This window comes from Abramis brama (assembly GCF_963993115.1).
Source record: "Abramis brama genome assembly, chromosome: 8".
NCBI lineage: Eukaryota > Metazoa > Chordata > Actinopteri > Cypriniformes > Leuciscidae > Abramis > Abramis brama.
Window position 1 is genome coordinate 21,790,175 of NC_139970.1, and position 12,436 is coordinate 21,802,610.

The 12,436-nt window shown below is 40.9% G+C and overlaps 1 protein-coding gene across 2 annotated transcripts in view; it reads right to left on the reverse strand.

The window, feature by feature from the left end:
- Window positions 1–12,436, reverse strand: part of bmpr2b (bone morphogenetic protein receptor, type II b (serine/threonine kinase)) — a 77,828-nt gene that overhangs the window by 645 nt on the left and 64,747 nt on the right. For both annotated transcript variants that reach the window (XM_084122468.1, XM_084122469.1), the window contains exons 8-13: window positions 8,708–8,868; window positions 8,395–8,542; window positions 7,529–7,665; window positions 6,433–6,605; window positions 4,353–5,674; window positions 1–2,639 (exon numbers count right to left, since the gene is read on the reverse strand). The exon at window positions 1–2,639 is cut by the window's left edge and continues 645 nt beyond it. In XM_084122468.1, the coding sequence (XP_083978594.1) occupies window positions 2,347–2,639; window positions 4,353–5,674; window positions 6,433–6,605; window positions 7,529–7,665; window positions 8,395–8,542; window positions 8,708–8,868 (2,234 nt within the window). In that variant the 3' untranslated portion in view covers window positions 1–2,346. The remainder of the gene's footprint in view (window positions 2,640–4,352; window positions 5,675–6,432; window positions 6,606–7,528; window positions 7,666–8,394; window positions 8,543–8,707; window positions 8,869–12,436) is intronic.

Sequence of the window (12,436 nt, forward strand, 5' to 3'; positions counted from 1 at the left end):
CCTCCAGAACAAACTACACTTCAAATGACTCAGCTCAGCACGACTGCATGTTTTAGCCACAATACTTTGGTCTAAAATCCTAAACGTTTGTTTATTTTATTCAAATTAGCATTGGAGGTTTGATTTGACGTTTATTATGCAAGTCATCCTCATTTCAGGCCATGATCTTCTGTTTGACTCCAGCATTCACACTGACATATCTAACTGAGAACAGTCTGACGTTACTGTGTTTATCTTCAGATAAATCTCACAGTGATTTAGCGTTGTTCTTGGTCCCAAAGCAACAGATGAAGAGTCTATATATGTGCATACAAATGCACTGTGTATTTACACTTCAGAGGTTAGACTATATTACAAACATATACAAAAGTCAGACTGAAGCACTGTTGTTAGAATTGAATCTCCACTGTATAGCCTTATTTACAGACAGAAAAAGCCAGTGGAGGGGAAAAAAAATCAGATGACTTTTTGAAAATTCCCCACTCTGAAGTGGTCAAAGTCCAAAGATAATGCGGGCTTGTGCCAAATCATGGTTAATCCTCACATTCATTATAGAAAATGCATAGCCTACAGCACGGTAAACGCTCTCTGATTAAACGCATACTATCTTCATTTCTTGGGAAGCAGGGCCTTGCTATTTGAGGGAATTTTCCTCATCACTATGCAATTATTTAAATGGACCGTGTCCATAGATTTTCGAAAAAAGACAAAAATATGAGGCCCATGTCCTGGCTGTTAACTCTCGAAGTGTAGATGATTTCAAAATTAGGATGCGACACTTAAACTTGACCGTTCTGAAAGTGTCAATATCTCTTCGATTCTACACGATTAACTTGAAAAAGAAGGGTAGAAGGGTAAAAGAAGGAATAAGAAACTACATGTTTCCAATGTATTTGATTGAAAGCATCATTCAAATAAGATAACTTTACATGATTATAAACAACTTACTGATTCAACTTCATGAGAATAATAAACCCAGAGCGTGGGTACTATATAAATTAAACTTAAAAAAATAAAGGGGGGGGAAAAATGGATAAAATCATGATTTCTTATTGTACACTATAATGTCACTTGAGCTTATCTTTAACAGAAGCTAAAACCGAACTAAAGTAGCTAGCTGTGAGCTTCAGTCTGTACATGCTGTATATATTTTGTTCATGGCGTATGTATGTGTGTTTTTGCTTTCTGAAGCACATAGAGCCACGTCCACTGTCCTGGCAGCAATGGGAAGTGGAAAGTCTCATTTGACCGATGCCTTGTTAGCAGTGATTTGAGGAGCTCCGCTAAGCAGAAATAGACCCATACATACACATTTACATACACTCTCACAGAGGTAAAACTGCACTGAGCGTGTGCAGAGAGGGACTTGATTATTCAGTGTTTTCAGAGAGCATGATTTCCAGCAGAAAGTCCAGGTTGATGCCTGACTTGTAGTGTAACAGAAAAAAAAAAACTACTGTCCTCCTTGAAGCTTGTGAGAAGTCATCCATTGTGAACTTCCAGTACTTGAAGCAAACACCCCGATATTTTCTGTTTACTTCCCTTTTCGAGAATGATGGGATTGGTGAAAAGGTGTGGGATTGTCATTTTTACGATGTTTCTCGAACGCAGTCGGGGTGGCCGAATGGACACAGGATTGCCACTGCTAAGGGCAGCGCTTCGAAATACTAAACTAAAGACAAGAAAGAAACAAATGCGGCAAAACACATAGCAAAATTAAATTGTCTTATGGAGCACCTCAAAGCTAAAGTCTATTGCACATTTCAAAATATGATACAAAACTGAGTACATGGATACGTACAACAAATACAAAACATATGAATGTACTGTGGGTTAAAAGTTATTAAAGATGCAGTCAACCCAGTCTTAAAGACCACTGCCTTTTTTGAAATGGACATGATTTTAATTTTGTCCAGTCTACCATGATTGTTAAATCAAGAAATTGTCGTTTGCGTTTTTCCATTTTAAGACCAGTCTGGTCGGAGGATCCGTGATTAAGATTACTTAGAAAAAAAGTGCAACAAATGAAAGAACAACTGTAAAAACAATCATACTTGATTGAAAATGAAACGACAAAAACAAATGGAAGCATTTTATGCCAATGTTGCTGCATAGCTGGGTTCGGTTTAAAGCGATTTCTTCAAAACAAGTTGGAGAAGTTCAACAACGTTAAGTGCTTGCCAAATTACGTCCCGTCAAGAGTCTGCTTTCCAAAAAAAATGTATTTTCGTATTTCCTTTCGTCATCAGCTGGATCAGTTCTTGGAGCGCAATAGCATACACAAACCCCTCCTGGGTTCAAAGTCTGATCTGGGCTCGTCCTCAGAGGAGAAGCGGAGATGCGAGTTCACAGGCAGGTCATATCTGGCGGGTCGGAGGTTAGAGTGGCGGTCGCGGTTCCGCCGCTGACCAGGAACACAGCGATGCTGGATTTTGATTGGCCAGAACTTGGGTGGCCGCCTCCAGACACTGCCATCCCCGTCTGCTGGCTGTGCCCGTTGTTGTTCACCTCTCCATCCAGCGTTTCTGTAGAGACGACCCAAGTGGAAGGGCGCCACCTTTTCAAAGAATAAGGTGTCTTCACACGCTTCTTTATCTTCTCGGCCGATCCGGCTTTTCCCTCTTGTGTCACGACCTCATCTAAAAGAGAAAAGAGTAGGATTTTAACAAACATCCTTGATTACAGTCCTACACGACAATAAAAAACAGCTGTATGTTTTGCAATCTGCCGACTGGGAATACTAGCAGAACTGCTCCAAACATCCCGCCCAGTGAAGCACCAGAGAGTAGTATTTCAGCACACTCAAATTTGTGGTTGACCTTTCCCACACTGACTCTCTCAGTGTGCGTCTCAGCGAGTCTGAATCATCGGGTTCGAGCGGTTCACGTCTCCGTTCGAGTCCGCATGCGGAATGTAAACACGTGAGCAGCATGACTGCTTGTTTTTTTTCGTCTTCCTGTTTAGCGTCTGATCCAGGGGTTCCAGTTAACAGTGACAGACACGTCATCACATTCGCATCTGTCTGTTAGCATCGCTCTTTATCGCCACTGCCAACTGAGGCCGAACGGTTTCTGGATTCTTATCAATCCAGTGGAATTTCCTTCCTTCTCCACATCTAAACACTCCATCACAAAGAGCAGGAGAGCGGAACAGTGATAACATTTAGCCACTCATCCCGTTTTCTACGAAACGTTTGGCTTATGAGGAGATGTGCTCTTAATTATCTGGGCAATGCAGGATATAGTGACCTCAGATGGGAAAACAGCCTGGCGTCTTCTTTTGGGTGGTTATTGTTTTTGACATGCACACTGAAACAGTGTTATGAGTCTGTCTCCAAACTCATAACAACACTGGTCAACTGATTCAAACATTCCAATGGTGATTTATTTAAGACTGCACTGGAAATACAGCTTTCCTCAATATAACAGTTTTTATTCCTTGATAAGTTAAGGAAAATTTGCTTTAATCTAATGAACTACAGGATTACATGAATGCATAGAGCGCCACTGAAGTGGGAACATATACTACCATTCCAAAGTTTGGGGTCAGTAAGATTGTTTTTCTTTTTGAAAGACATTAAAACGTTTATTTAGAAAGGTTCACAAGGGCACTATTAGGAAACGTATGCCCTTTTTAATGCACTAAGCAAAACGATGTACTGTAGGCCTACTGGAAAAAAGTTAATGCAGTTTTTAAAATTAAGGAGAAAAAACTGCTAAATTAATGCATGTAAATGATGTACACTACTGTTTAAAAGATTTGGGCCAGTAATTCTATTTAAATAAAGGCTGTTCTTTTGTACTTTCTATTCAATTGTTTTCAACATTGCCAATAATAAGAAATGCTTCTTGAGCAGCAAATCAGCATATTAGAATGATTTCTGAAGCATCATGTGACACTGAAGACTGGAGTAATGATGCTGAAATTTCAGCTTTGCCATCACAGGAATAAATTACATTTGAAAATATATTAAATTGGAAATTGTAATAATGTTTCATAATATTAATATTTTTACTGTATGTTTGCTCAAATAAATGCAGCCTTGTTGAATAGGAGACTCCAAAATAGGGGTGGGGGAAAAAATCGATTCTTAGATGCATCGCGATGCGGGACGTGGACGATTCTGAATCGATTCACAAATGTCAAAAATCGATTTTCTAAAAAAAATAAAAATAAATTCTAATAACGTAATATTGACGGAACGCAAAAGGCGGAACTCAAAGCGGACGTGCAGTGCGCGGACAGTCTGTGGCGTGCACATAACAGAGTCGTGCACATAGAGTCGCATTTTTTTTTTTTTAAATGCTGTCTAGGTAGAAAACTAGGATAAGCCAAACTAAAATAGGTCTTACCTAAGGGAGATGAATCCTGGGAAGTGGCTGACAGGTCCAATGAGTTCGGCCGCTCAGGTCTCCTGGGTTTAGGCTGCCTCAGTGGAACCCCATCAGCCCTTCCGTCTAGTGCCCTAAGAGAGCAGGTTAAAGTCTCCATCTGGGCATCTGCAGGAGCTAACGTACAAACCGTGGCAGAGGCAAGAGTCGTGTGGATGTTGCTGTTGTTGTTATTTGAGTTGGTGCGGCTGGAATGATCACGCGCGGACGGCTGCTCCCTCCTCAGCAGTGGCTCGTGTTCGTCGGGGCTGGAGTTGATGTTGATGTTGAGACGACTGTCTTCTCCACTCAGCTGGCTCTGGAGCAGAGGGGCAACACCCTCACCCTGTGGCCCGGCTGGGTTTGTGTTTCCAAACGCATCAGAGGAACCGGCGCCGTTGCACCCACCATATCCGTTAACAGCGACCACTCCGACGCCGCTACGGACACTGGGACCATTGTTAGTGACGGTGACCAAGTGTGGCTCGGCGGCCACTACAGTGTTCATCTTGGCTACGCCCGTCTCCACCTGCTTCAGGTTGGACTTGTGCTTGCCGAACTTCAATCGTGACGAAGAGGACTCCCTGCCAGGATTTTTGGTGTTGAGGGGTAGGCTGGTGGGCCGCTTGGGGAGATTCTGCTGTTTGGGGAGTGGGAACATGGCTGCAGGAGCGTCGCCCATTCCATTGCTGGCCACGCCGAAATCAGCCTGACCACTGGCCCCGGACCCTCCGGTCACTTCTACGGCGAGTTTGATCAGTGGGTACAAGAGGCTGGAGCTGCCCGAGCTGAGCGGGTCAGGAGCGCTGAACTGCTTCTGCGAATGCTCCATCAGGTTCTCATCAGAGCTTTCTTTCAGGTTCTTGTCCACCTCTTTGGGGTCCAGTTTGGTAGTCTCCAAGTCTTCCTCTGTGAGCTGCAGGCACACTGGTACAATTCCTCCAGCTCCTGCTTCCTCCGAGTGGCCTGATTCAGAGATGGTGGTCATAATGGTGGTTGGCGTGAGGCCCGTCGTAGTGGTCGTGGTGGACAGGCTCGTGCCGCTGGTCTCCGGGCTGGGCAGCCGAGCTTGTGCCTGAGCCTGCTGTCTCTCATAGTTGATGGAGTTTCTGTTCTTCTCTCCCGTCGCTGTCACGCCACTGCTAACACCGCTCACGGCCATGCCACCCACAGAGGAAGTGCCAGACGTGGAGACGTCACCTGGGAGGTTCTTCACCATGCCCTCATGATCCTCGATGTAAGAGGATGAAGAGTAATCTGGATAAGAGCCCATTTTGGGAGCCCTGCGACTGTGGGTGAGATTCCTACAAAAACAAAGAGAACCAATCAAAAATGAGAACAGATGGTTCATTTACTTAAAGGTGCTGCAAGTACAGGATAACATGCAGGTCATTATTGCAAAATAAAACCCAACAGGGTGATACGAACCCTGTCGAAAATGACCCCGATAATTTTTTTTATTTTTATATAAGGACTGACAGTACATTATCCCACTTATTACAAATGTATACTACATATTTGTATATATTATATATTTTGATACATATTTTTATATCTTACGTTATACCTTACACAGTACAACTGTAAAATTACAGTACTAATATTCATAACTTCTTTGTTTTCAAACGTTAAACCTTCGAGTTTTTATTTTGGTGGGAAAACCGTAGGAAGTCCTTAAAGCTTCTTTTTTCTTAACAGCCGGTTTATAAGCGCTTCTCACCACAAGTTTGGGAAAATAGTTGGTTCATGTTGCGTTCCCAAATGCACATTATAAGAAACCCAAGCTCAAAGCACATGCATAAATGAGTTTATGTGGAGCAGCATTTACAAACAAACTGAGCCTCTCTGAGACACTGAAAACACCAGATCATGAGCTGCTCGCAGAACTAAGCTATTTATTTAGATGAATCATGCAGCCCTACCTTACAAATAGATTAGCTTAAAGATTCTGATACAAAAAAAATATTATGACATTTCAGGACACCTAATTCAGTGAAATATGTTATGTGTGTAATAAACACAAGGCAGTCTCATTGTGAGATTGTGCAGGATGTGGTCAGACCTCTCGTTCTGCAGCGCTGTGCTCATGGGATTGATGGTGGGGCTGACAGGTTTGTTCCTTTCCCAGATCAGGAGCAGTTCTGCCATTCGCTCCTCTGCACACTGGGCTGTCAGGCGAGCCTCTGCGTCCTGATCCCAGCAATCCTCCATAGTCTCCTTTAGAGAGCGCACAGCCTGGGAAAGAAGAGAGTCAATGAGTGGATGACTTACTGGAAGTATGCTAGTTCTCAGTTACCCAAATCTAATTACTGAAACTTAATGTTCAGTTTCAGTGTTTAAGTATATTAAAAAAAAGCATTTCAGTGCATCATTAATTTAAAAGTAAGCATAAGAAAAGTGGCATTCATTTGTTGTCACAGCAGTAGTTTATAGATCATTTCAGATTCTGTTGTAAACATGCTGCTGAAAGATCAGCATTGCATTGTGTGCTAATGTTGTCTTTGTTGCTGATGTGCTGGTGTCTCTAACAGGATAGATCACTAGCTTAAGCCTTAGTTCACACAAAAATGAAAATACTGTATAATTTACTCACCCTCAAGTTGATTTTCTTTCTTCTGCTGAACACATATGTTGAAGAATGTGGGTAACTAAACAGTTGATGGGCACCTTTAACTTGCAAAAATACTATGGAAGTCAATAGGGTCCATCAACTGTTTGGTTACCGATATTCTTCAAAATATCTTCTTTTGTGTTTAGCAGAAGACAGAAATTCATATAGATTTAGAACAACTTGAGGGTGAGTAAATGATGACAGAATTTTCATTCTTGGGTGACCTATCCCTTTAACCAGTAAACTTCCTTGGATGACCAGCTTCAACCAAAAAGACTAATTCAGCCAATGATTGTTAACCATCCAAACTGTAATGGTGAACAGCATGGACCAGCAGCAACCAGCAATAATTGGCTTGGACTTCATGGTGTTTTCATGGTGCTCCACGCTTTCCATTTTCATTTGAATAACTTTCAACAAGACATCATTTAGGAACTGAGTCAACTGAAGTGGATATAGGGCTGGGAAAGATCCTCAGCTGAAGCTGTAGCAATAATCTGACCACTTCCTGTGACAAGAACAGAATGAGATTGTCTCAGTGGCTCACCAGGCTGTTCTCCTTCCAGGCTTCTGGGAACTTCGGCCTCTGTTTCTCTCTGGACACCAGCACCTGCATGTCCTCAAAGGAAGGGTGGTTCCCCGCCTCGGCCTGGAAGGCCATCTGGTATTCTGGCACTGCCTCCCCTTCAAAACAACAAACAAACAAAAAGAAAAGTCAGTCAGTCAAGAGACCTCCACATGCTTAATCCATTAACATTATGAGCAGGATACAACAGAGGCTTTGTTACATATTAATGGTGTAGCCTAGTGGTTAAAGATGTAAATGGTGGTGTGGTGTTTAATAGTTAAGGCTCAAAATGAGTGAAGACAGTCAACATGATGTCCACCAACAGTTGATTACTATAGTCCATATTTTTTTATAGCAAATGAACTAAGAAACATCTTCTCTGCGAGGATTTTAGCATGCTGTTACACTCTCTTAGGGGAAGTTACATCGAAATTCATCCCAAACCCTAAAGTACCGCAGCTACAATCTTCAAAGCACTGCTGTTGAAGCAAATTCTCTTTCAATAAAAAACATAAAGACAATTACAGTCGGACTTCCAGCTGTGAGCATTATGCATAATCCAGAACTCTCTTTGTGAGGACTGCAATCATTTTGTGCTACAAACGTTATATATTACGATAGTAGTAATAGGATGGAGGCACTTCATGTTGGGTGGTTCTTTGCCTCCTTGTCGTGCATTACAATCATGTAATGCTCACTTAGCTGTGGATTATCCTTCTTATAACATGGAGACACGATAAGACGCTGAAACTATCTTAAGTTACATGCTGCAGTTAGTTCTGCTTAGCCAGCAGTTTACTATCTCTACATGCTCGCTGTTGTTCGTACACAGTTGCAGTCCTCACCTGGAAAAAGATCAGTGCACCTCATGAAGGTCTCCCAGTAGATGAGGCCGATGGCATACATGTCCACCTGTTTCAAAGCCGACTCGCAGTCCCTGAGGTTCACAGCTCCCTCCAGCACTTCCGGCGCCATGTAGCGGATGGTGCCCACCTAGACAGCAGAACAGAGCAGGTGTGAGGGGAAAGGTGCTCTCATGTTGGGTCTGGATCAGCAGTTCTGGACATCTCATTCTCAGGTGAATACCAACATGGCCTAAATTTCAGCAGCTTCAGGTTTGTTATAATGTTCCAGTTAAGTGAGCGTTTATGTGCTGACCTCACTGATGGCGGCGTTTTCCTCTTCACCGGGCCGTACGAGGCGATTCCCTGTCAGTTTCATGGACAGACCAAAATCGCTAATCACACTCGTGCCATCATTCTTCACCAGAACATTGCGGCTGTTTAGATCCCGGTGTGACACGGCAGGTTTATATAAATCTGTGAAGAAATTGAAGAAAAAGTAAAGAAAAATTAATATTTTTATTCAGCAAGGATGCATTCAATTCAACAAAAGTGACAGTAAATACTTTCTATTTCAAATAAATGCTTTTCTTTTGAACTTTCTGTTTATCAAATAATCCTGAAAAAATCATGCAAGCAGCGCAAATATTTTCTATAATATATCGAATGATATACGTTTCTTGAGCATCAAATCAGCATATGTGACCCTGGATCACAAAACCAGTCTTATGTTGCACGGGTATATTTGTGGCAATAGCCAACAAAACATTGTATGGGTCAAAATTATAGATTTTTCTTTTATGCCAAAAATCATCAGGATATTAAGGAAAGATCATGTTCCATGAAGATATTTTGTAAATTTCCCACCTTAAATATATAAAACATTTATTTTTGTGAATGAATGCAGCACTATCGCCAATAGAAATGGACAACTTTAAAGGAGATTTTCTCAATATTTCGATTTTTCTGTACCCTCAGATTCCAGATTTTCAAATAGTTGTATCTCAGTCAAATATTGCCCTATCCTAACAAACCATACATCAATGGAAAGATCATGTATTCAGCTTTCAGATGATGTACAAATCTCAATTTTGAAAAAATTACATACAAGACTGGTTTTGTGGTCCAGGGTCACATATTAGAATGATTTCTGAAGGATCATGTGACACTGAAGACTGGAGAGTAATGATGCTTTGCCATCACAGGAATAAATTACATTTTAAAATACATTCAAATACAAAATAAACAGTTATTTTAAACTGTAATTATGAAGCCTTGGTGAGACTTGTTTTAAAAAAAATCTTACCAACTCCAAACAACGGTAGTGTATGTATACACTATTGGACATTTTTAGACAAATTAAAATAAATCAGTCCACAGGGTCAGAAGAAACCCATATATTGTGTTTGTGGAGTCTTGACAAACCACTTGCACAACAGAACCAGCAGAGGGCGGTAACAGAAGCACATGATGTGAGTAATAGTTTCAGAATGAATGCCCTCTCTCCCAGTCATCCTCCCCCCCCCATCCCACCCTCCACATGCTGGCTGTCTGGCTCTAAAGTTCAGCCAGTAATGAGGGCAGTGGCAGAGCAATCTGAACCGCGGCTGTACCGAGATCAGCTCGTAATGACGACAGGCGCAGGAAGCTGGTGGACGGCTGCTCTGAGATCAGTTCGTAATGAGGGCAGGACCAGAGACAGAGAGGGAAATTAACTTGAGATCTGATGAGCTGCAGATTGTCTGTAGATCTCTGGCAACGCTCCAGCACCCAGAGAAACACGAGGAGCGTGACGCACAAACTAGCCAAGTGTTATCTCTTTTGCACCGCGTTCTGGCCCTTTAAGGCAAAACACTACAGTCAAAACCATTTTTTTTTAAAGCAAACAGTAATCTTAATGTACTGGGCAAAGTATTGTGATGTCTATTAGTAAAACATGTGCTGTCTAACCTCAAGGATCATTGGAAGAGCCAAAGACTCAATTAGAATTGAGCATGTAGTTGTATTGCCTAACTAAAAACCCTGAGCCTCTCTTTCATTTAAGACAATGTTTTGGGTAACTGGCATATATCAAACTGTCCATCTGCATAAAATATTTCTTCCAACTGTGAAGCTCCAGTGTGTCAGCATTATGATCTACACGCTGTCATTCTGTTGAAGAGTCATGAAAAATGAATAGTGTCTGATTCACGTTACAGAAAACATTCTGTCTGACCCAGATGTGCAGATTATAGAAGGCAGCCTCTATTTGACGCAGTCCACTGGCCCGCCACCCGTCTTTGGGTGGATTCTCGTAGCTTTTTTTAACCCATGTGGTTAGACACACATTCCTGCTGGGCTACGGCATTAAAGGGGTTCTTCACTGCTAGCAAAACGGGCTTTCAATAAAACTTGACTGCCTATGCAGTAGATTTTTTTTTTAAATCTGTGCTACCTGACTAGAGAAAACACAGATTATTTTTTCCCCTTTTGCCAAATAGGTAGGAAAACCCATAATGCACTGGGCACGTTGCCATCCAAGGTCACTTCCACCACTCTACTTTGGATACACTTACCAGAGACAACAGTCTTGTTTCAGTAGGAAATACTTCTTAGCAAACTTTTAGTTATAATGGTGTCGACTAGTATTGTTCCCAGGTATAAGAATTCAAAGAGTTAACATTTAGCGGGAGTGAGTTATTTTCCAGTTAGTTTTCAGTGAAGGAGCACGTTGTAGGCAGTGGCTAAAGGCTGCAAAGAATCTTAAATACAGAGAAAACACTGCAACAGAAAATCTGAAAAACCTCAAAGTTAAGTCAACATTTCAAACTGGATGACTACGAACACTGTGTTTTATGCCAAACAGAGGGGAAAAACTGAAAGAAACTGCCATTCTGTCAGGTCTGCCTGAATCAAAACGCTGTCAGGGAAGACAGTAGTTGCCATAGTGTTCCATTTTTACCATAAAGTACAGAACAATTTACAGTGATAAACCTACTCTTAGAATAACCGTTCTGTCTCTGGGCAGGGATACAAAAAAAGCAGAGGTATAATCTTTACTTTTCACGAACTATTGCTGACAAATAAATATGAACTTCTCTGTCCAGGTAACAAACATTGTTCATTTACATATACTACGACATTGTAACAATACAAATTGGGTTAAAAATCGGCAAACTTACACTTTAAGAGTGTTGTGTCAACAGAACTCAAGAGCCATTTATTGACGAAAGTAGTTTAAATACAGAATCTCACAAACTCAACAGCAGCACATACAGAAAACGAGGACAACAGAACATTCACCTTGACCAAGACTGTATTCAACCTCAATTTTTATTCTACATGACTCTATTAAAATGCTTGTCATACTGTATATCTGCGCCTCAGGGTCATGTTATGATTTATATCTCCCACAAGACTTCTGCTAAATGCTATGCCAATCAAACTCATGGTAAAGTCAGTTAACACTGAAAATGAAAGATAACTGCTTTCTTATTTGAAGATTTGAACTCAGACATCAAACGTTTTTTTTAACAGAATTTTAAATAGCGATAATGTATGATCTTCTTCAAAGTCTCCTAGTGGTCAGATGACACGTGTTCATTTGTTCGTATTGCAAGCTGGTACAAAATGGAAAAGGGGTCACTTTATGATTTATTTCTCCTATGAGACTAAATTATATGCCTATCACACCTGTGGTGAATGAGACATCAATTCTTAGACTAAACCCATCTTTTTATCATTATATTTTATTTTAAAACGTTTTAAAGTCTCTTATACTCACCCAGGCTGCATTTATTTAATCAAAAATACATTAAAACAGTAATGTGAAATATTACCATTTAAAATACCCTGTTTTCTAATGAAATGTATTTATTCCTGTAATGTCAAAGCTGAATTTTCAGCATCATTACTCCAGTATTGAGTGTCACATGATCCTTCAGAAATCATTCTAATATGCTGATTTGATTATCAAGAAATATTTCTTATTATAATCAATGTTGAAAACAGTTGTGCTGCTTAATATTTTTTTAAAACTGCGATAATTTTTTTTTTCTGGATTCTT